We start from the raw sequence: 26,307 nt of genomic DNA, 5'->3' as shown, positions 1-26,307 counted from the left end.
TAATAATAACAATAATAATTGTTCTATGATAATAATAAAAGACATTGGCGCCAAAACTGAAACCATTATCATATTTTAACCTAAAATTGAAAATCAAACAAATAAATTTTTGATAATTATTTTAATAAATATAATCATTTATAGTACCACAGGCACAGGCTGAAACTTTCAATCTGAATCCAAAAATTCATAAAAATTGAATTATCGTCAAATACTTTTAAAATTCTGAGGTAACTGAGATTATAGCAACTTCTAACATCTTATAAGTTATAGGTACAATGATGAAAGCAAAACCAAATCTCCCTTGGTAAGATATATCTATTTTAAAACTTATTTTACCTATTAATAATCTGTTAATTTTTACAATTTTAATGATCACAGGGTAGAAAAGTATCGACCAAATACTTTAGATGATTTGATCTCACATGAAGACATTATTCAAACAAGTAAAGCATGAGAACCTTTTTTTTATAAACAAATTAATTAATATTATGTAAATCTATATAGTTGGTAAATTCATTAAAGAGGATCAGTTACCTCATTTATTATTTTATGGACCTCCAGGGACTGGAAAGACTAGCACAATATTAGCATGTGCCAAGCAATTATATACTCCAGCACAGTTTCGTTCAATGGTTTGTATATTGTACAAATATAGACAATATAATGGGTATAATTATTATTTTTTTTATTTTTTTAGTCTTAGAGCTTTGTCATATATGGAATTTAGCTTTTTATGAAAGGGGTTACGATTGGTTGAAGAACACGTGTTTTTATATTAGGCAGGATTCATCACCAAAAACTCAGATGGTTACCCATCCGAGAGCCAGCCACGCTAGAAAGTTGCTTGACCACATCACACATGGTTGACATACCACACCCAACATTAATATTATAGTTATCGTTTATTGAGTTAATTACATTATGATTATTAAACCATTTTAGTTAAGAATTTGAGTTTCATTGGCAGAATATTTACTTTTGGGGGACGATGATTAAAAAAATATTTTTTTGGTATGATTGACCTAAAATTGCTATCTTTAAAACTGTTAGTTACTTGTTTATCAAAAAAAAAAAAAAAAAATGATGAATCTTAAAAATCTAGTAAAATATTGTGTTACTGATAGTAATGCTGTTACTAATAGTAATATAATCCATAAGTTGTGAAAAATTGTTTATTATTCATTATAATATAATATTAGAAGTAAATTCCAAAGAAAATGCCTATAAAAGGTTAAAACTTGTATATAGATTTTTGTATATAATATTAAACAATAAACTTAATATAACCAAAGCCTAATAATAGATTAGGTGATTATCAAATTTTTAAACTTTACTCTAGTTTCTTTATTTAAATAAATCAGCTCACTACCATAAAAATAAATATTAAATATTATGTTAATTTAGTTTTTTTTTCTGCTTATGTCTAATACATTTTTACATGTTTAGGTTCTTGAGTTGAATGCTTCTGATGACAGAGGAATTAATGTTGTCAGAGGACAAGTTTTGAACTTTGCATCAACCAGAACAATTTTTAAATCAGGTTTCAAATTGATTATTTTGGATGAAGCTGATGCTATGACTAATGATGCCCAAAATGCTCTAAGAAGAAGTATATGAACTTTAAAATATTAATAATTTAAATAATTAAATAAAAATGTCATAACTATTATGTTAACTTTTTAGTTATTGAAAAGTTTACTGACAATGTTCGTTTTTGCTTAATTTGCAATTACTTAAGTAAAATAATTCCCGCATTACAGTCTCGGTGTACACGCTTTCGATTTGGTCCACTTGATTCTAAACAGATCATGCCTAGACTTGAATATGTTGTTGAACAAGAAAAGTATGGTATTCTCACTTTCTTTAGTATATGTTTTTCTATATTTTAATTAAAAATTTTTTTAAAACTTATTTCGATTTGATTTTTAGAGTGAAAGTAACTGAAGATGGTAAAAAAGCATTGATAGATTTGGCACAAGGAGATATGCGAAAAGTTCTCAACATATTACAAAGTGCTGCTACTGCGTTTCCAGAAGTAAACGAAGATTCTGTATATACATGTGTTGGTCATCCACTAAAAAGTGATATTATGAATATTTTAAAATGGTTGTTAAATGATGACTTTTCTACTACCTTCAAAAGTAAATCGTCATAACTGTTAAATCGATAGATGTGTAAAATAAATTATATTATGTTTGTCATAGAAATTCAAGAATTAAAAATTCAGAAAGGTTTGGCTTTACAAGACATATTAACGGAGTTGCACACATTTTTATATAGATGTAAGTATTATTTATTTAATGGTCTTCTAAAATATTGTAATATTTATTTAGTTTTTCTAATATATATAGATAACAACTATCCCCTATTAACATTTCTTATACATTTTAGTGGATTTACCACCAGATTCTCTCATTGAAATACTAACTGAAATGGCTGATATCGAAATACGTCTCAATGGTGGAACAAGTGAAAAAATACATCTTGGTAGTTTAATTAGTGCTTTCCATATGATAAGATCAAAATTAAAACCCGCTGATGATTGAAGACTGCACAGTTAAGTATTTTATTCTTAAGTTGGCATTTATTGTTTTTTACATGTAATTATTTTCATGATTTGAATATATCAAAAGAAAAAAAGAAAACAAATAAATCATAATTTATTATTATTATAATTTTTGTTCATATTATGTACACAAAATAATAAAATAATTTCCATAGAAAAATTACTGAATTATTTAACTATACTTTAGTTTGTATAATATATATATAATAAAAATAATATAATATATAGTATTTAACGTAATAATTTATAATAATTTCAATAAATAAGTATTATTAAATAGGATGTAAAATATTAAAATTGTTACAATGGTTTAATTAAGTATTTATTTGTTGGAAGGAAAAACTTAACTTAACCTAAAAGCTGAGTGTCTTATAGCTTAGAGATCGTATATTGGCTATAATAATTCATTATTTATTATTAGGGAATTGGGGGGTTTTGGATAGGAGTAAGGTTATCCAAACATATTGCTGACAAAGTTATTGAAACCGGATGTAATACTTGAGAATATTCCAGCGTCTTGAGTCGGTTGTTTAGGTGCCAATGCTATACCTTGTGGATGATGATGATGATAGAAATGAGGAACTGGCTGTCTGTAAGGTGTGTTATCCTGCCTCTGAAAGTACATTTATAATGAAATCATTAAACAAATGCTTATAATAATAATAAATAAGAATGTATTTATATAATTTAAATTGTATATTCAATATATTATTATGTATTAATATGAAAATGTTATATTAATGATCAGAAATGTTTGTACACATTACCATTGATGAAAACCTGTAATTATGATCAATGGTATTACTTACGAAACATCTTTGAAGCCAAGAAGAGAAACTTCAAATTCAAAATCTGTTAGAATTAGGGAATTTTATTCTTGCATCTGTAGTAGTAGTAGTAATAGTAGTAGAAGATAATGCAGAAATTGTATTTTCCCTTAACACCTGTAACCACTTGAGTTTGTACATGTGTGCAAAAAATAATAGTTGTAGAAATAGTTTGAAATATTCACCAGTTATTATCGTAAAGTAGGAAGTTGTTATAATTCAGAAATCAATCTACATGCGTGTTATAAAAAGCAAGGTAGCATAGAGTTAACCAACAGATGTTAGCCACTGATAAGTACTAAGCAATATTATATGTAAATATTAAATAAAAATTATATTTTATTTAAGTATCAAATATTTTAACAACTTATTCACTATTTTTAGATTTACAAATATTAATATACCTATCTACATAATATTAATATGATGCATTTGATGCAGTATTTGTTGTGATGTGTGACATTTAAGTATAATTAGCAAGCTACATACAAAATATATTCATATTTGTTAAATATGTAATTTTTAACCATGATACATAAAATATATCTTTTAAACAACACAAAATAATTATATTATTATTATTATGACTGATAATATTATACTTTCAGATAAAAATGTATTGATCGTATTTTGTACCATTTAATATTGTTTTAAATTTTAATAGGTTCCTAAGATACTTCAAATGCAAAGTTCTTTGTTTTTCTAGTTTAATACATGTTCAAAAATGTAATTTATCAGTTTAAAATTTTAAGTATCTTATATATATATACTTAGCCTTAAATTTAACCTTCTATTACATAGGTAACTACTAACCTTTATTCTTTAACTGCCTTTATAGTTAAGCACTTATAAATTAATAAAAACAATTTAAATTACACTAATAAGTAATAACACTGATATTATTTTTGGATATGCATAGACTTAGGGTCGTTCTTACAATGTCCAATTAAAGTTAACCGACACTTAACTGGCCGAATTCTGCCAGTAAAAAAATCTGTTATCGTCGGTTAGCGTTAACCGACACTTTACCGGACATTGTAAGAACGGCCCTTAAACACATTCATAACTTTTAGAAAATTATCAAAAATGCCAACATAGTGAATAATACTATCTACTCAAAAAAAAACAAAGTTTTGATAGCTATTCATTTATAGTGATTTACCTAGATTCTAGTCAATGAGACATAAATACTAAAATACCTACTAGGTATACGGTATACAGAAGTATTAACTAAAAAAAATAAAATGTATTTAAAGAGGATAGATTAATGTAATGATATTGTTATACTTTCACTATGTATTATATGTTCCTATTATCAAAATCAGTAAGTAGTTAGTAGGTACTTAGTGGTGTGTGTTTTTAGCGCCAGTGATTCATCAACGTAATACACCGATGATTGTTTAAAAAACTATTAACGTTTTAGAGGATATTTTTTTGTGATGATTGATGTGTCTTACGTCAATATAAACGCACTACCATAATAATAGATAATAATGCACTATAGCGTTAGGTAATGAGTTGTGCAAAGGAATTTAGAAGTGTGCGTGGAGTGTCGGTCGCGATAAAACAGAAATAAAAAGTACGACTTTTCCAAAAATCTACCTTAATGGATTTTTCGAAGAATTCGGATTCGGTACCTACGAAGACTATATTATAACGTAGATACGTTTACATCCCTCGGGACGATGTAAACGGATATACGCCACGAAATATTATAATAAACGCTACCAAACCCATTATAGTACGGATACACACCGTTGGCGACCCCAAATCAAGAGATAGCAATCCAGTGGAGTGCTCAGCTTTTTTTAATGGAGAGGGGTAGGTGGGATGTGAATTTTTGACTATTGTCAGACCACGTTGTATATACCAGTAAATATACATGAATTGCTTTATCAATTATTTCATATGACAAAAATTAGCCAAAAAGGGGATATGAGTATATGACACCTATTTATGAATGTTTAAAGGTAGGTAAGAACATTATCTATACTCTCTTATGTTGGATTTTTAAGATAGGTATCTTAGTTTTTAGTCGAGACATAAGCATTTTTAGATAAGTAGATATTAATATTTTACATATAGGTACTTCTAACTTGTATAATTACTTAACTATCGAAAACCCCAAAGAGAGAACATGGATATGTATATAATATAACTGTTCAGATATTCTTAACTTAAAATGTCATAACAGGTGACAACACAAAGTCGCAACTGCCGAACGTACCTATACATTTTGGCGGCATGTTATATGCGTTAGTAAGGCGGGTGGTACAAAAGGTGCGAGCACTACGTCCTCTCTGCAGTAGGTATGTAATAAATTAAACAATACATTATTATGTTTTAATCGCGAAAAGCTGTTATTTGCGGTGCCCGGAGAAAAGCAAGACCGCCACCACGACCGCGGTTCTCGCGTGCCAGCTGCGCGACGTCGAACGCGCGTCGCTGCAGTAAGCCCTCAGTCCGTCCCGCCAGTTTCTGCTGGAATTCAGGGATGCGCCCCGGACGGAGATTGTCTCGTCCCGAGTGCCGGTCATCCACGGCGGTTGCCAGGGTTTTAGACGCGGCTTTTTCGCCGGTGGACCACCTACCTTGGACGTGTGCAGCGTCACGTTCAGCAGCGTGGGGTGTTGTTCCACGACCATGAAGTCCATTTCCTTGGGTATGTATCCGTCTCCGTAGATCTGAAATCACGCGAAATCGTTGGGATGTGTTATATATAATATAATATATATTGTGATTTGTAATGGGAGTGGGGGCGTTTTGGAGTGGTTTATGTGGAAGGGTATGGTTAGTCATTTTACCAGTTGCGCTTAAAATTATCTTTTCATATACCAATTGCGCTTTATACATTTTAGGGTCAATAGACAAATTGCGCTCAAAACATTTTACAATACCTAAGGAAAAGTTATGTTAGTTATAATTTTTTATACGAGTATTTATACATAATATAATATAAATAAATAAACATTTTTTTCTTCACATTTAACAAGTTACTTTTTGATCGTCAATTATATAAAATGTATGATAATGATAACTTGGTTTCGTCTATCACTCAAATGCATATTTCCGTGATCAAATGTCCGTAATAATAATAATGTTTCATAAAATTCCCGATAAAATTATAATTTGTATAATATAAAATGTATAAATGTATTATTACCAGTAATCAATTGATCAATAAATACGTTTTTAATTTTAAAGCATTTTAGTGTGTTTATGTTTATGTTGATGGAATTATATCAAAAAACAATACTTTTAAATATGAAGATAGCCGCCAGGCGGCAAATTTGAATACAAGCGCAATTGGTATATGTATATTTATCGTAAAATATAAGAGGCGCAATTGGTACACTGACCCTAAAATAGGTACAAATTTTGTTTTGGCGAAATTGGCCAATGCCCATCTCAGCGTCTCGATCGCCCTTTTGTATTTTATACGAAACCAACTTAAATCTTATGCCATTCGTCGTCTACTCGTCACGGAACGTCAGAGCCCCACTCCCTAACTATTCGAATATCTATGCATCTATTTGGGTATAAGTATTAGTTGTGCACCATTGTAGTATATTATATATACTCGAATTGATATAATGAGTGTCGTAAAATGAATTTCCAAAATTCATACCTCTTTGTATAAGTACCTACATTGTACAATTCTCAATACTGATTGAAAATCAATTACGTTTTGTAATTTGTAGATTATGTCATTTTGATTTGAACATTAATGTTAAGAATGAATACTTTCATATTTTAGCATATTTCTAAATAAATGCATAATATAATAGTTGTATATTTTATAAAATAAGTATCTGACATTTTTAATTGAATTCTATGTAGACATTTTTTTTTTTACAATAATGTTACAATGATTTTTATAGTCGTATCAAATAAAAATATAAAATCATAGTGATACTCAAAATGAATGTATTTGTTATTGATTTTATAGAACGAAAAAGTACTAGGTTGGAAATGTGGGTATAATACCTGCCTATTAAAAGGTGTCTATTGTATAAAAAATATAATAATATATAATTAGGTTCTACTGACCTCGAGCTTGTAAACTCCGGGTAACAATATCCTCCAGAATTCACCGTACTTGGTCGTTTGGAAACCTACGTCACGACCCTTGATCTTGAGCGACGCCTTTTCGATCGGGTTACCGTGTTCGTCCATCACGAACCCGTGGACTCCCCGGTGAGCTTCGGCCAAAAATTTGACGAGTGACTAAAAACAAAAAAAATGTTGGAAATAAATAAACGTGCACTGGACACGGCGGCAAAAACTATAATAATATATATATTATAACAATATTGAATATAATATTATGGTCGTACCAATCGGTTTTCTTCCCAAAGTTTGGGGAGCTCGGAAGTAGACGGGTATTTGCAACAAGATAATTCCAATGTCACTTCCATGCAACCGTACCAAACGTAATTGAAATCTTGCATACCACCTACGGGATTAAAGCATAATATTAATATATTATAATATACATAAAAATATGTTTGAAATATGTAGCTAAATGCGTATGTGACGATGTAACTAAAATATATACAAGTAATTAGGTACTAATAAATTATTTATATCTGGTTACACAGTGGAGGGGTTTTATTTCATTTCCTGTAACATTTAAATTATATTAGGTACAAAAAAAAAGGTGTAACAGTACAAAGATTTTTAAGGGGCCCTGTATAGGCAGTTCCAACATAAATTAAAATCAAGGCATAGCTATTTAATGATTCAATATATTTTCAAAGTAATATTTAATAGAGATCCAGTGTCGATATTGTTTTCGATTATTTGCAGTTATAAAATAAACTTAAAAGATCATTGAGAACTAGTTTAGTAGTACCTATGTAAACGTAAACTTTTTCAATTTGTCAATACATTTTCAATTATTTAAAAATCGTTTCAATTAAAAATTTGTACCGTCTATGGTTTTAAAAAATCCTCACTGTCATTTAGTACAAGCTCATCTTTAGACTGTTTTAGTAAAAAGTCAACTCCGCGATTGCGATTATTTCACTATTGAGGCGTTATAAAATTTAAATACTCGTACCTACAATTAGTGTTTCAATAGAATCTTACACGGAATTGACATCGATAGAGTTTGTAGGCGATATAATAAGGTGGATTATAATTATTAATTACTTTATAGTTTTATACGGTGCAGTTTTTAAACTAGGTGATATCTATAATAGTATAATAATATTTTTGTAAATCGCTTCAGCCATGACCGTTATAAGTTCTAATGATACATTGATACAACAAATATAAATGCTGTATGCCTGTATAGTAGAAGTGTATCTTGAATCGTGCATGACACACATAGTTCCTAGGTATAATAATAATAATAATAATAGATAATGATAGGTATAATAATAATACGACAGTCCTATATATAATAGGTATGTCTAAGTAGTTAGTATAAATATATAATTTATAGTATTATTATGTTTACAGTAATACAGTAACAACTAGCAAGTAACAACTACACTATTATTGACGTTATCTATGTACCAATAGCTATTTTTTTAGTAGGAATTTAAAACGAAAACTGCGTCTTTTCTGCGACCGAAGGGATACCTGTACTTAAATAGGTATGTCTAGTATTACTGCAGAGTGCAGACTGCTGCATGAGTGGTAATTGTAGATACCACGATTTAAGAAATATATCTCCGGTTGGTGCATCGTAAACCTTGGTGTAGATACTTATAATAATAATTATACATGTAAAATGATACCTATATATATTATTATATACTTGCGCATATGATTGAAACACACAATAATATTATTGATTAAACATGACCGTAGTATGTTATATTACACGAATAATAAATAGGTAGGTAGGTATTAAATATTTAAATAATTATCGGAAGTACTGCTGCACCGCCGTGTACCTATACAAGGACACAAGGTCATTGTTCTTAATGTAATCAGTAATCATTCATTTTATCGAAACGAGTATCAAATTGATACTATCAATGTTTTTGAAAATATTTTTTAATACATCTTTTTAAGTCATCATAAAACTATTTATTTATTTTTTAACTATTTTTTTCTTTATGATTTAAGGATTTTTACTTTTTTGAACTATAACGTACATTTTTAATTTCATATCCTGCTAAGCAATATGAAAATGTAAGTACTTAAATACATCTACATGCCGTATTTCAGGAAAAAAGTAAAAGCAGGAAGACATTTTCTATTTTTTCTCACACATGTATTGTTACGTTCGATGACTGTTTCAAACCATGTACAAAAAATATTTTTAAAAACATTCATACTCACTATTTGAGATAACGAGAATTTTTTGCCGTACCACAGTTAAAATAATCGTCCTGCACCTATTTAATGTGTAATTAAGCAGGTACCTATATTATATTTAATAATACCGCCGTGCGTATAGGTATATATTCTAAGGTACGTGTAACGTAGTTATCGGTTCAAACATAATATTATTTTCTTTTAACGTCGTGAAAACATAATAACATAACATTTGGGACTGCGTGCGCCTACGATGGTTTGACCGGTTTTTACCTGTGAGCGGATACCACGCGGCTCCGTTGGTGATGCCGTTATTGAACGTCGGCGTTCCCGCTTTGCATGCCACTCCTTGGTTCATCGTCGGGTGGTTTCTGGAGTAGGTCAGAGCCAAATGTTTGAACACGTCGTCGTCGGGCGTCAGCGACGGTGTAGAGGTGTAGCTCTGGAACACTGTATATGAGACATAATATTATTATAACACGTAAATTATGATGGCAATAATATATTATACAGGCATAGCCCGTATAGGTAGGTGCTGCATCGGGACGTCCGACTAATGACGATGAATGATGGCGTTGGGTATAATAATATATTATTGTTATAATAACATCTCGTCGGCTGCAGTTGTCGCGTTTGATAATAATTATTATTAATTATTTATATTACGCGTACGTATAATATTATGTATCATAATAATAATGATTACGGTGTTTAGCGCGCAGTGTAATAGTGTCTATATATTAGGTACCTCGTAATATTATTATGTGTACCTATATATCTGACGAAGATTGTACCTATTGGCAATTATAATTAATACTGATCGTTTTTAAATTATTCGAAAAAAAGTAGTAACACAACATATTTTCACTGTCACGGTCACGATGTGAAGGGGAACATCACCATAAATACAGAGATGACGTCGTCCCGAGTCAATGCGTACCAAACCCCAAAGCATCGTCAGTTTTTTCCCATTTATTTAGTGTTCATTTTATACATATAGTATACCTATTTATATGTGTTAATATACTGCGAATGTACATTTTTTCAGTATATTATTATTTTTCTATATATAATTATATGTATTTACTTACCAGAACACAGTGGTGATGAAATACAGAATCCTTTGTAATTAGAATTTTGTTAGACATGTAAAATATGCGTATCGTTTAAATCCGATTTTTTATAAAATATTATATGATTAGTTTTCAAAATATAACACGCATAGATTGATTACTAACCTATATGTAAGTCAACATAAGTTAATATATACATATAATCTCGTAAATCAAAAGGACTTGGTGATCGAATTGAAAATTACGAATGTAACTGTAAATAAATTGTATGATAAAATTAAATTTGAAATTTAAAAAACGACTGTTTTAGTGAAGGAATTGAAAATGCAATTAATATGTAATTTAATTATATAATATGTTAATTGAAATTATATTCTGTATAAGACATAAATTGTATCAACAATAACGTTATTTTAATATTAAAATTATAGATGAAAATTATACAATTTTATTTATGAAATACCTGATGTATATATAAAAGTTTTCTATGTTTAAATAATTTTTGTATTTACGTACCAGTAGTAAAAAAAATGTGATTTCATAATAAGCAGGTTAAATTAAATGTTGTATTCTACTATTACACGAGACCTATACATTTAGATGACCCATTGATATTAGTACTTATTTCGAATTTTTATTGTTTTGCTATGGTAAGTATAATATTATTATCATTTATTGTTTAATGTAGTTGATTCGAGGTCACTAAATTATAAACGTATAGTAATATTATATAGTCGACTAACTTGAATTTGGAGTGTTGTCGAACGGATAGCTTGCCACTAGGGCGCCCCCGTGAAGTCCACCAGACAACACGAACTGTATCTTGGACGTCCATTCCTTGACGGCATCAGTTTCCGGTTGCCCTCTCTTGTTGTTTTGTTTGAAGTAATCCGGGAAGTTGCGGTTCAAGTCGAAGCCGCGCGCGTTATATCGGCCCTGGCCACCGTCGCATTGTCCCTCGCGTGCCACCTCGAAACCGTCCGGATTCATCGACGGCAACACGTGGATGCGCGTGTTGTCCAAAAGCCATCGGATGTATGGGTCAACCGAATAACTGTTCACCAAATACTATTGGGCACAAACCGAATTTTTATTTTAAATTTTTAAATAACACTTTTTATTATTGTTGCATAATATATTAGCCTCCCATGCAAATTTATATTTATTATTTTTGTTTTTGATACGGGGCTGGGACGATAGTATAATTTAAGTGATTTTTAACCCAAGACTAATGACTATATAACAGACCACAGGTTAGGGAATTTTTGGGGAATTATAGTGGGATTACCGCTATATATTTGTGTTTTGGTTAAACTTTATTATTTACAAATAATAGGAAATATTGAATGGATATTTTTATCTTGTGCTATACCTGGATCCAATTACTCTACTCACTCTGCAGGTATATGTCCAATCCCCGTGTACTTAATTCCTAAAATGTCTGCAGGAATATTATTATTTCTCGAGCCCTAATATAGGTGCAGTAAGATACATAATTGATCTGTTCAACGACACACAAAAACCAACTATATCAGCTATCATCCTCACAATATTCTATTTATATTGGGTCAAAATACATGAGAGTATGAGACAACCACTCTCCAGCGTCTTCATCCCTGCAGAGTACAGATGATGAGTGCAGTGCTTACGTATTATTCTTATTTACAATACGACGAGGGAAAAAACGTGAAAATATTCACCGAAACTCGGAATCACTCGATACCAATATATACGCACTAATGTACAAGAAATGGATGTCCCGAGATACTGTTAGAAGCATACGACGATCTGTCTGAAAACGTTTTGTAAAATGTACCGTAATCACGAAATATTCGTTGTACGTTTTTTATACGGTCGTCAAATCGATAATTATACATAATTGTATGGATTATTTTACCTACGTTTTATTTTAACAGGAAATTAATTCTTTAAATCGAATTTTCATTAGTTATACACTTTTACGGGCTGTATACTAGGCTGTAGCTATGTCATAGTAACTATATAGGTATATGTTACCTGAATGAGATGCAACATGAGTTCCCTGCCTACTGCTTCGTTTCCGTGCATATTGGCCACGTATTTGACATCTGGTTTGCCAATCATGTGTTCGTATGGACTGGAAGACACCACCATGACCCACAAATCGCGACCTATATTGTAAATTTAAAATTAACATATAATTTAAGACAATAAACATGCATATTATAATGTATAATTTAAAATCTTATAATAATATTATACGACGATTATTTTAACGTTCTTACATTAGTTACTTGAGTATGAGTGCCGCATTTAAATGTTTTATAGGCATTAATTATACATAGACAAAGTACATATATAGATATTATCATTGCTATATTTATCATTCACTGGTATACGGTGACAATTTTTTTTTTTTTGGTACCTAGTTTAAAAGTTATAATATTATAGGTACATTATGCAATATACACATCTTTTCAAAAACAGAATAATAAATGGAAAATTTGAGCTTATAAGCAAACTTTACCAAAAAGTACTGCTATTAAAATGATTCTCTCATGTTTCATGATTATTTCGTCTATTTTTTAGTTTAGCACACCCTGCACACCTTTTAATCTATTAAAATACCGAAATACCTATGTATAATATAATATAACAATGGAATAAATTCCACGTGAAGACAATTATTGTCAATCTACTTGTTTTGTTTTTGTGTATAATTTCCTTGTTAAAAAGAAACAAATAACATAATAATATACTAGGCTTATATCATTATAGTTACTTATATTACAACCTTAATAGGTCTTATTATGTTATATATGTCTAACTTATAGTGTATATCGAGCATGATTGAAGTTTAAACAAAATAACAGCTTATATGCTTAAAATTTAAATTATATTACGTGAGAAAAAAACAATAACGAGATATAGTTATTTGACTTTTGTGAAATTTATAATTTGTGTAGGTACACAGACAGTGCTCGAGACTGAAAAATGTTCAAACCAGGCCTACAATAAAATAAAATATAATATGTATATGTGGCACAATAAGAGACAATAAGGAAAATAGTTAATAAGACTCCCTTGGTGAGACTAAAATAATAGCGCCACCTCCAACTCGAGACACAATTTGTGCTTACAAGTTACAACACACTGTATACAATTGTCATATTTTACAATAACAATACAATTATACAAACTTAATAGTTTATATCATAAATTATATTGAAATCAAATATAAAACGTATACCCAGACACCCAGTGGATCGAATAACGTAATTACCCAAAATTGGAAACGAGCTGAAACAATAAATAGGCTAATTTTATAAAAGGACATGGGCATAATAATACATAATAGGTAATCATACAGAAATCCGGGTAAACAAACCAATAATATTTGTCTTCGAACATCTCAAATGTGAAGCAATTACGTCGTATAATATATGTATTGTTGTATTAATATTACATTATGTATAATATGTATAACATTAAAAGTAACGATAGGTATATAAGTTATAACGATGAGGAGGAAACATTATAATGTTATCGTGAGGACGTACCTTGAACGGATTTGCCGATGGAGTAGAGGGCTGTGAGGTTGGGGAACCGAGACGACGTGGTCCTCAAGAACTTGGTCATCTTGTCGTAGTCGTGATACTTGAACTCGAGCTGATAGTTTTGGTCTTGGACCAGGTCCTGGGAACTGTAGTGCGGGCCGTACGCCGAATCGACGGCGTAACCACCGGTGGCCGATGACGGGTTACCACCGTGATGGTAGTTGTTGCCGACGGCCCGATTGCCCACGTTTTTGCCCTCAACCACGTCAGCGGGCACGGGAGACCCACCACGTGTATACTGCGGTATCCTGTGGTTGTTTATCGAACCCGAGCTGATCGACTCCTGGGCCTCCTCATCCAACATCGGCTGATCCTGCTGCATCAGGGCGCCTCCGTCGCTGTACTGTTCACCGTACACGGTTGAAGCCGAGCCGACCGTGTCCGACTGCTTGCCGTGTTGTAAGTGCTTTTCGTACTGTTGCGCAGGGTCTTGAGAATACGAGTCCGGCCGAATTTTGCTCTTGATCACCTCGCCGCCACCGCCGCTGGTCAGCTCCTCCGAATCGTAGTACTGGTGTTGTTGCTGTTGCTGTTGCTGTTGGATGGACGAAAGCCGTTTTTCGGATTGGCAATGGACCGGCAGTGCGAAAAACGCGACAGCGGTTGTGATCGCAATCAGCGTCCGAACCGACAACAGCAGATGCGAGCGACGACCGTCAGCTCTCGCCCGGCACGTCGTCGCGGTGGAAGGCGCCATCGTTCGCGATTAGTCTGTAAACACACAACAATAAGCCCAATTAATATAACAACAATTGCATAAATGTTTAATTTTAATGTCAAATCAATAGATATTATTAGTTTTAAATTTGAATCATATTATGTCACACGGAAGAGCCCGGAATCCGGATTAAGTCCAGAATCTACATAAAGCTCCACGTGATCTAAAACGATTAATTGCATCCGCACTTTGTTGTGCAGCTCACTCCCATAATTATATTACGTTTTATTAAGTAATGACATATTATGATACCTATTGGCTATTTATAATAATTGATATTTTTACTGTATTAATATATTTTTTTCTTCAATTGTAAAACGTACAAAAAAATGTATGGTAGGTACTCTTGGGCCTTGCCTCTTGTTATCCAAAAAAAGGTTCTATCTAGCTAGATTCTTCAACTTATTGTTTTAAATGTTGTTGTAATTTATCTGTTAGGTAGGTACACTTCCAAATAGCAATAGAATTGTTATTATTTTATGTTATAATATTTGATAAAGATTAAAATCATATCTACAGACGATGATAAATATTTAATTTTTCCAGGGAAATAAAAAATCTAAAATGTAATTCATAATCATTTTTCCGAACGCTGCAGCGTGTTGGTTCAATAGAATGTACAACGAAATACATATAAAAAGTACAGCTGAGTTGTGAACTAAAATATATTGGTGTGCTCTATTAATATTTAATATAAAATATAAATATATAGGCTATACAATGAGATACACTCTCTCATGAAAAATGGTTCGTCAGTGTTAAATATTTAAATACACATATTTTATTGTGGCATTACTAATAAAATTTACCTATAACCTATTAAGCGGTTTGTGAATTGTGATGTGTACAATTAATATATAATATTATAATCCATCAGTTTAATCGGTCTTGTTATTATATCGATTCCACGAGTCTACGATAGAGCACATATATCAAAGAACCGTATAACACTTATGTACATACGTAAGCGGTACTTCTATATAGGTAGATACGTGTATCGTGTATGTATAATCTTTTATCCATTATGTTTCACATTATATAGGTAATCTGGTTATCATAACATTATATTTATAAAAATGATCATTAGGTATGTGCATTCCGCGGCGATTTGTTTAACGACGGTTTCGTAACAGTAAAACGTGTTCGTTAAAAAATGACTAGTGGGTAGGTATAATCTTAATGTATATGTTATACGTGTAATATACAAAGTAGTTTTCCCGCGGATGGGGGTGCAGGGAGAAAACGGGTTTATAACTGTTATTATTATACATCATACACGCGACTATATTATAATATTATGATACGACGAGAAACCGAACGCCGAACAGTTATTTCAAAATTTACTCCGGCGGATATTTAGATAAGTATATGATTGTACCGAATGACTCCTGCAACGACTAGATCGCCTAACAGACATGACATTATAATAATATATTCGAAAAAAAACAGAATATTCAAATACTATACATCTAACGCTCCATAATAATACCGTTATAACTCGTTGTCATGGAAAAATCCCCAAAAACAGCACGTTTTCTCTTTTTATCGGATGTGTGTATAAGTATACCTAAAACCTATACGAACACGTTCTTCAATCGGTTTACCAACATCATAAATAAATAAATTGCGACACGACTCCGTGGATTTTGCACTGCACGCGTAGGTATATAAGGAAAATTGTTTGGGTTCCGTGCTACATAAATATATTCGTGGTAAAAAGGGTAAACAGGTATATTTGTATGCCAATATAATATAGATAGATATTTAAAATATATGTATGAAATCGTATTCGTATTCATGTATAATTTTATACACATCCTGTGATAAGTGTGCCTTATTCATACAAGTGAAAATATTATATACGATATACCTATTTAAATATAGCGAGCCATATACAGTGGCGGATCCAGGGGTAGGCAAATGGGTCATTCCCCCATGCCCATCACAAAATTAAGCCCTGGATCCACCACTGGCCATATAGGAGATCCCGCATGCGTAACTGCGTAACATCAAAATATAATATCAATATAGTATCGAACCGCGAATAATATCATAATATTGAATATATAATGTTTAATGATGGCGTATAAACAATACAATAATTTCAATATAATATATTAAAACTATAACCATGTAAGCATGTGGGTTTTTTCATTTCGGGTTCAAGTGCTTGACATGAGTTTTTTAATAGCCCAATCTAAAAAAGGGACCCATAATTTTCAATAAACGGGATGCCGCGTCCACGACTATTAGAATTAGATACTATATATTATGACGTACCTATTGGTATTATTATTATTCAAAACAAAAACACGGTTCGGCGGTCTCTTATTTTTTCCCGAAAGTATTTCATTGTTTGTGTTACTTTCCGGATCTCATCGGCATAATAATTATTCGCGCTCTATTTCCACTGAGCCGGAGCGTCCGTGTCACGTATACATACACTGTTATAATATATATACACGCGCGTGTGCAAGGATAATATTATTATATATTATATACAACGACATTATCATCACGTCCGCTTTAAACATGCGTGATAGTTTTATATATATATATATATATAAATCATAATATTATAGCTATATTATTAATTATTTTGTACATATGATATATCACATAGGTATGTCCCGTATTACCTATACACAATATACACGCATATAATAATGTATAATAATGTGCCAGCCCTCCAGATTTCAAAAATCTTGAGAAACACTTGTTGTTTCATGAGCAACTTTCAACACACCTGGCAAAAAAACAAAAACTTGTAGAAACATTAGAGAAGGAGATACACAACTTACTGTGCAAACTGGACAAATGCACCACGAAAAAAATACAAAATAGAAGTATGGATTTTCGAAATTCCCTCAGACGAGTCGATGAAGTCGTCGCGGCCGGCTCGCGGTCCGAATGTTCGATTTAAATATATTATACGCAGCTGTAGCTGGTATAGGTGAAAACCGGAACACGTTCTTATGTATTACGCAAAGTCACGAAAGAGACAATCGATGAATCTATACATTAATATGAATAGCTACATACTATAGGTTTACCTATATAGTTTATCACGCATGGTAAACGACAGGAGATGTTAATGTATTCTTTAAGGAAAATGCCCCAGCCCAGCAGAGGGCAAAACTGCAAAAGTGCATAGGTACATGTATAGTGTATACTGTAGCTATTATGGATATAGAATATTATAAACTGTATTGTACCTATTATACTACATATGAGTATCAGAGCATATTATAATACAAAGTACAGACGTATTATTATATGAGTATCATAGAAGTGTAACGTGCAAAAACATTATTCATTATTTTGGTGTTAAAATAAATACTACTACGCTGTATAAAGTAGGTAGGTACAATAGAGTGTAGACAATAGTATAATAGATAATTTCGGCATAGCGCGTAAATGTTATTAAAATTAATATAATTTGCATTATATAACATAATATAGTGTTATTAAATACTATATAATATTACGTTATTGTTATTTGTGTATATACGCATGTCGAAGATTTTACTTTCAAACGGTAAGCATCCACCGAACACAAAACACGGACTTTTTATCCGTTTTGACATTTTTACCGTCATATCCTGCACGTATTATATCCCAGGCAGCAATTTTTTGTTTAATAATATTATTATAACGTTATTTTAATACCATTATAATATTATCATTACAAAATGCTGTCTGGGATACATATGTTTTATGTATTTTATAGATAAGCGTTAGCACGTGATCGACATATATTGTGGCGTAGTCGGTCTATAAAACATAATATTATAATATTATATGGGTACTCAAGTATTTCTGAGGCTAGGTATGTGCAAAAAGTTTTTATTCGTACCACGACGAAGCTTAATAATAAAATATTCTTGTCGGTTTTATACGGTAAATACTGCGCCGTTCCGGGATATTGGGGGATGGGTATATAATGGACATTGGATACATTAAATATATATAATGTGGTTAGATTTAATAATATGTTGTTTGTACATTGTATGGTATAACTAATAACTATATAATACATACTACCCATAATACCTATACGGTTACGGTAATACAGACGAATGGCTTCAGGCGCCAAACGTACCTATCTGTCTGTAAAATAACGTGTGCATTACAGATACCCGGTTTAGGGATCTAAAGATCTAAAGATAATAATGAAAAACAGTGAAGTATTAACAATTGTTATAGTAATAATTATTTATAATATAGTTGTATAGGCTTACATTTTTGCGTGTAATTATAATACAGATTATAACATAACGCGTTGTTTACAAATCATAATATTTCATTGTACGTACTTAAAAATATAATATGCGTGGCAACAATCGGTAAAATACAATTGCCGGATGCAACTTTTCGAAATCATACGATTACAATACAATTTATTATATAGCGCACCGGAACCGCGGCGTCGTATTATTACTGGCCGTTGCGCGGTGACAACGTAATGCCATCAATATTTGCACGTAAACAAAAAAGACCATGTACCATAATACTATCGTTTGCATAAAACATAAAATTATTTTAATCGTCGCAATAACCGTGATTTTCACAGTATACATTGCGTTTTGCGTGTATCTAGATTCATATCAGTATACCAATTAACTTAATAACTGTTAGGTAAATATACCTACAGATACCTATAATATGGCTATATATCTATACGTACTACAGGCAGAGCTATATATTATTATTCATCTAATAACCAATGGGTATAATAAAGAGTACCTATATATTATGGTCGCGCAGAATTAGTAGAGCTGGGTGTTAAACAACATAATATAACAAATTGGCATTCAACAGAACCAATAATATTCTGTTGTTAGATTTTACCTTTAAATATTAGAGTGAATCGTGAATTATAAGTATGCAAAATATTAAAAAATTGTAAAAATAAAAAACCAATGTACAAACAAAGATGCTGTACTTAACTTTAATTTTGATCATACGTCAATAATCCATTGTAATATTAAATCCAACATCGCAATATTGGTTCTGCTGAACACAAAATATAGATAAAGCAAATAGTAAGCTGACATCATCTTCTGAGTAAAGATCATTTGAAATTTGAATTTAACTGTAGATACATAAGTGAGTTATAATTACATCTATTTGGTAAGTAGGCTTGAACCAACTTCATACTTGTATTATTATTAAAACATATTACTTATATTGTTTTAAGTGCTTACAAATGTACATACTATTATTAGATTTTTTTTAAGCATTAAACTGTTTCGAAGTAAAATGTTTTGTCGTTTATGGTTTTATTAAGTTATACATATAGGTGTCACATTTTGTTAGGGTTCGAGTTTTTATTTTTTTAATTATTTCGGTTGATATACGGTTCAGACTTTAGGTTAAGTTGATATGGCTATGCGATACGGTTACGTTCTATTATATTTATTATTAGCTATGTGACTATGTACACACTATGCTTCTGAGAAACACGTGCTCGTAGACGAACCCGATATAATAATATAATATTGTCAATAATTATTATTAAAGCAGTCATTTTTAATTTTTCAACTGTCTCCCGTACAACTGCAGTTTAGTATACATACGTAAGATTCCTAAATAGTTCATAAGCAGAAAGCACCGTGCGTTTTTAAGAGAAGTATTTAATAATAAAATGTAATATAATATATTATTAGGTACATGTATATTGTCGTATATATACTTTCCCCGGAACAAAAGATATTAAAAAACGAATTTTCTCTTTTTACTCGAGATAAATGATAATTAGTCGATGATGGTAATATTGATATACAATCAACATTTTTTTACAATGCCATTATATATATATACATTTTAATAAACTGCATATTATACGTACTGGTACCCAGTCCTGTAAAGAATACTTTTAAAAAGTACTTGAGTAAATACTCAAATACATTTTTTTTTAAGTACCTATTTAAGATACTACTCAAATACTTTAATTGTAAAGTATTTCAAATACTACTCAAATACTTTGAAAAAGTATTTGGAATACTTTTCAAATACTTTTGGTTTTTAAAGTGGGTTTCTAATTATCGTAATAAAAACACATAGGTAGTAGGTAATCTAATAGTTATCTAATAGTTTTAAAAGGAATATTGTTATTCAATAACTTTTTTTAGAAATCTGGTTTTCCCAAACCTTTGGGCTTCGGCTAACACAGAAATACAGAATATTAAATAAAACTATTAAATATTATTGTAGTTGACAATAATATTTTTTCAACCAATTATTTCGAATAAAAATAAAATGTTCGAAATAAAAAACCAAAGTATTCAATACCAAAAAGTATTTAAAATACCATTCAAAATACTTCATGCTGAAAGTATTTAAAAAGTTATTCAATGCTTAAAAAAGTATTTGAATACTTTTACTCAAATACTTTTACTTAAATACTTTACAGGACTGCTGGTACCTACATAATATTATGTGATTTAATAGCTACGCTGCAATAAACTTCATTATTATATATTATTATAAACGACAATAATAAGTAAAAACATTATAATATATTCCCTAATGTTTAATGTATATTATAATCATACGTGTAGCGAGTATAGCCATGTGTATGATGTTTATTACTTACGACGCGAAATTTTAACTTTTAATAATATATTTGATTACTTTTATCGTTTTTTTTTTATACGTATATTTATTTAAAATATTATTATATTATTATTACGCAAAATAATACGGAAACTTATAATAGGTACTAAACAGACGCCGTTTTATAGTGGCTACTGGCTATAGATAATAATATGAATTTAAAAAAAACTATGTCAATGCAGAAAAAGAGCACATCAAATTCAGTGTTTCAAAGTAAAGCAAATATTAATACTAAAAATACTAGAAAGACATATTTTTCAAAAAAATAGAAATATATGCTGATGTACTAATTCGGAATATATATAGGTATAAATGTATAATAAGGTATATCGTATATAATATTATTATTATAGTGTACCTATAAACTGGAATACTGGATACGGGTAAATGATAAATATTATGATGCACGTCTTGAAAGCAACGAATATGCGTAGTGTGCCTTCACGGTCAATTAACTTCACCTAATATTACGTGTAATGCTTTTAGGAAAATACAAATCAAACGAAAATCGGCGCGAGTAGGTATACAAGGTAGTACCTACACAATGGATTTCCGGATAAATGGACCAGTCAAATTTTCTTTGGCCTACTGATATAATACAATACCGTATAAAATAACGAGAGTGTAGATAATGGTCGTGTGTATTATATATCAGTAGGTAGGTACATAAAAAAAAATCAAATATGATATTATATTATATTATAATTTATAGTTATTATAATATAGAAGCCACACGTTTGATGGAACCGAGTAAAAAGTGTAATCCTTTTTATTGGTAAATCCTATATACAAATAATATGCGATAAAAACGGTAATGTATTTAAAATTATTATTTTTAATTGACAGTGCGCGCATTAGTGTAGGAATACACTCTTTATAATATGATATTTCAGGATTAGCCCCAAGCCCATGATACGAGCATAATACATCATTTGTCTGGTCCATGCAAGATTTCAACCGTTCAAATCTATAAAACCAACTTTTTTATGTTTACTGAATGTATGTATATATTAGTATATAAAACTTATGTATACTGCACTGGCATTCCCGTAGCGAATTATACGTTACACACACTTACACGACAGTGACACAACATTATTTTTATTCGCGTTTTGCACCTAAACACGAGACATGCGAAGAAATACCGAATACCTAGTCGAAAAAGGTTGTCGATGGAGACTTTAATAATACCTATATACGTGTAGGTATTAAACAAAAAAATTTACAGCAATATAATAGTAGAACGGTGTTTATTAAAATGCATTTATTCATACCATATAGTTTAGGACGTAATAGATTATGTTCTCGCCCGCATACGTTTATGCAGTGGATATAATTTATCAAAGACGGTACACACAATAATGGCGCAAACCTGATAGAGACTATACCTAGGTATTTTCTAAAATATATGCATACTGAAATATATATTATAATAACACTAGTGTTTATAACTGTTAATATATATTCGGTACCATTTTGTGCCGTTTAAACGCATACCTTAATGTAGTTGTATCGTATGCGAATCCGGTTAATAATGTCAATATTGAATATAGGTATATAGGTAATCATAAAAAATATTATTAGAAATTCGTGTTACAAAGTGGAGTGAGTTTTATTTTAGAGTCGCATATTATGTATGATAAACATCGACATTTTGTCGAATATATATGTAATATTATACACCTGTTCCATATATAGATGTGCTTATGTATATGCATCACTATGACAATACGAGACTATATAGATGTGGCCTAAATAAAATAACGCGACAATGCAGCAGCGGCGATTCGTCTTCATTAAATAGTATATATAATATGTGGGTCATCGGGGCAACAGTTCGTGGCGCGAGGGGGCATTGTCTGCGCCGAGATCGTGCTGTATACCAAAACGGAACAGCCGAAGAGAAAGAGACATTATAGGGTGATGACGCGGTGTCGCTGTACCTACGACCTACCCACGGTTCATCGTGCAGGAGGCGCTTCTCCGGGTACGAGGTTGACGTAAATCGGAGACAAACACCGGACGTCTAAAGGAAATACCGACGATGACGCGAAGACTACGCGGAAGGCACACAGAGAAACGACGGCGCTTAACCCGGTTATCGGTTTGCTGACCATCGCTTATTATATATAGGGCCATAGGGGGTTTGGGAATATTAATTCAGCATATTTGTCCTCATTCTTCATTCCTCGTTTTTTTTTTTGTTAATTATCTATGAATTTAAATTATTATTTTTTGGCTTGTTTACTTGAAATAATTAAATGTTATTTTATTAATTTTGATCAGTTTATCTTTTAATTGTAAGATAACCCGTAATATTTATACCCAACTTTATACCCAACTTTATACCTAACTACAAAAAATTATATATTTTTCACTTTTTATTTTTGTTTGTAGAGTAATGCGTTACACAAATTTTAAACAAAAACATACTAGTTATATTTTCATATTGAAAATACATGACATCATAAATACTAAAAATAAAAATATTAAATACATGCTTGACAAACACGCAGATTGCAAGTAATACAAAATCATAAATACTAAATAGTATATAATAAGTTTATACTGTTTATATGTAATAGCTTCTTGAGAACCATTTTTTTCTTATTATAATAATAATAATAATAATAATAATAATATTGTGGTGAAGATAATCGATTTTCATTATACGCGTGAAATCAATAACCAACTAATTTATTTTTATTGACGCCTTACATATTTTTCTCCCACGATTTCCCTCAAAATGCGACCTTCGTATAATCTCGTAAATAATTCATATTTATAAAAAAATAGAATTTATAAAGAAATATTAATAATAATATGTGCATTGATATCACCAATTATTATTTATTTTTTTTTAATTATTCTTCATTTATTTTGAATTTTCTATTACAATTAAAAACAGTTTTATGTAAAGAAATTATACTTTTGAAATGTATTCTGCAAAATTAATATTTTAATAACGGTGTTAAGGGAAAAAATGATACAATAATTTGCTCAATTAAAAATATACCTAGGGAATTATTTTTTGGACTTTAAGTTATTTAATGTACCTATTACCTAGGCACAATAAGACAAAATATGTTTAGAAAAAAATTATTAAAAAAATAAGTTCAAGAAAATAAAAACATTTTAAATGTTTGTGTTATAATAGTATTAAATTGTTTATAATACCTTTAAATTTGTCTTTGGTTAGTCGTTCCTTGATTTTGCATAGGCACCTCTACCCGATACTCGTTTATAATGTTGTTTTTTCAAACTACGAAAATCTGACATGAAACGACGACTCATTCGAGTCTGAATCGAGACTGACTCAAAAAACTCGGTTTTGTCGTATCTGAACTGGTTATTCCCACCACCACGTTATCATTCCCGGTAATAGTAACGTGCATGCGCCTGTCCACTTTCTTCTTCAATTAACCATTATGCCATTATAAATTATAATATATTTTATGAAAGATTGAAAGAGCCTATTGACTATGGTGATAATTAATTTAATACAAAATACTTCATAATTATGTCACGCAAATTTTGAATTGGTAATAATTAGTAAAATTCTTTCTCTTTACTATATAATATATTCTGTCTTCTGATCCCTTGAACAATTTCCCCTTATAATTACGTCACGTTACTCAAATGTCTTCCGTATTCCGTGGGTATATACATACGTCATACTTTATTATAATATGTATATAAATTATAAACTGTTTTAAAATATGGATATATATAATAACTTCATTGTAAATTGTTTACTATATATTGTACACTACTAGTATTATATATAGTTAACATAATTACCCGTTGGTATAATATAATATATTATTATAAATACCTAGGCCTAAGTTTAATCTTTTTTTTCTTTGTTACCTTTCATTATATAATTTATCAGGTTGATTTAACAATCATTTAAAATTTACAAATTATAATGCACGGTTAAACAAAGATATTAGATACACTACAATATATATAGTATCTATATATAATAATATATAGCTTTAACTTTTTTTAAGATTCTAGAAGTCTATTTTAAATTTATTGTAGGAATTATACAGTAATAACTAATAACTATGAGTTAATATATTATATATATTTATATATCACACCCAATTACAGTCAACAAATTACGTTAAAATATAATAATGTCTAAACACTCTAAATGCATTTTTAGTCTTAACTCTTAGGTGCAGTGTTGTTAACAATTTACGGAAATGTAATTAATAAAATATAGGTAGGTTTAAGGTATAAATAATATATATTAGCCATTAGGTATATACATTATACATATTATGATATATAACGATACTAATCCTGAGTAACGTTAACCTGGTAATTATACCTAAGCTTAATAAATTATTATCATTAGGTATTATTACGTAGTCCGTAGTCATCACCATTGGCGTGCTCACGGGAGGGGATGAGGGTGTCATATCCCCCCCCATGAACTTTTTTTATGCGTAATTTATAGTTCTTCGATAGTTTTGGTTTACTCAGAAAAATAATGTAGAATGTAATGTGTACCTAATTAGTTTTAATTTAATTTAATTTTTTAGTTATGTTAAATATTATCATACATAGTATTAATTATTATAAAGTATATATAATTCATAGTCCTAATACTAACGTACTACTG

At 30.4% G+C, this 26,307-nt stretch overlaps 2 protein-coding genes across 5 annotated transcripts in view; one reads left to right on the top strand and one right to left on the bottom strand.

The window, feature by feature from the left end:
* Nucleotides 1-116: 116 nt before the first annotated feature.
* LOC100167124 (replication factor C subunit 5) lies at nt 117-2,729 on the top strand. Its single transcript, XM_001942954.3, has 8 exons — nt 117-307; nt 382-446; nt 508-635; nt 1,450-1,612; nt 1,687-1,846; nt 1,933-2,144; nt 2,208-2,285; nt 2,395-2,729. The coding sequence occupies exons 1-8, from the start codon at nt 279-281 to the stop codon at nt 2,547-2,549; spliced, it is 990 nt and encodes a 329-aa protein (XP_001942989.1). The 5' UTR covers nt 117-278; the 3' UTR covers nt 2,550-2,729.
* Nucleotides 2,644-26,307, bottom strand: part of LOC100163764 (carboxypeptidase M) — a 27,636-nt gene continuing 3,972 nt past the window's right edge. The window contains exons 1-11 of one of the 4 annotated variants that reach the window (XM_016807867.2): nt 24,852-25,008; nt 14,282-15,049; nt 12,759-12,892; nt 11,486-11,810; nt 10,761-10,790; nt 9,943-10,119; nt 7,734-7,852; nt 7,447-7,623; nt 5,988-6,080; nt 3,379-3,513; nt 2,679-3,182 (exon numbers count right to left, since the gene is read on the bottom strand). In XM_016807867.2, coding sequence (XP_016663356.1) covers nt 3,415-3,513; nt 5,988-6,080; nt 7,447-7,623; nt 7,734-7,852; nt 9,943-10,119; nt 10,761-10,790; nt 11,486-11,810; nt 12,759-12,892; nt 14,282-15,035 — 1,908 coding nt within the window. In that variant the 5' untranslated portion in view covers nt 15,036-15,049; nt 24,852-25,008 and the 3' untranslated portion in view covers nt 2,679-3,182; nt 3,379-3,414. Of the gene's footprint in view, nt 3,183-3,378; nt 3,514-5,987; nt 6,081-7,446; nt 7,624-7,733; nt 7,853-9,942; nt 10,120-10,760; nt 10,791-11,485; nt 11,811-12,758; nt 12,893-14,281; nt 15,050-24,851; nt 25,009-26,307 lie in introns of those variants that run through there. The other 3 variants (XM_016807865.2, XM_016807866.2, XM_008189067.3) reach the window with 3 other exon arrangements.

Source organism: Acyrthosiphon pisum, chromosome A2, assembly GCF_005508785.2.
Source record: "Acyrthosiphon pisum isolate AL4f chromosome A2, pea_aphid_22Mar2018_4r6ur, whole genome shotgun sequence".
NCBI classification, from domain to species: domain Eukaryota; kingdom Metazoa; phylum Arthropoda; class Insecta; order Hemiptera; family Aphididae; genus Acyrthosiphon; species Acyrthosiphon pisum.
Note: the sequence above shows the minus strand (reverse complement) of the source record. Positions and strands in the feature narration are given on the sequence as shown.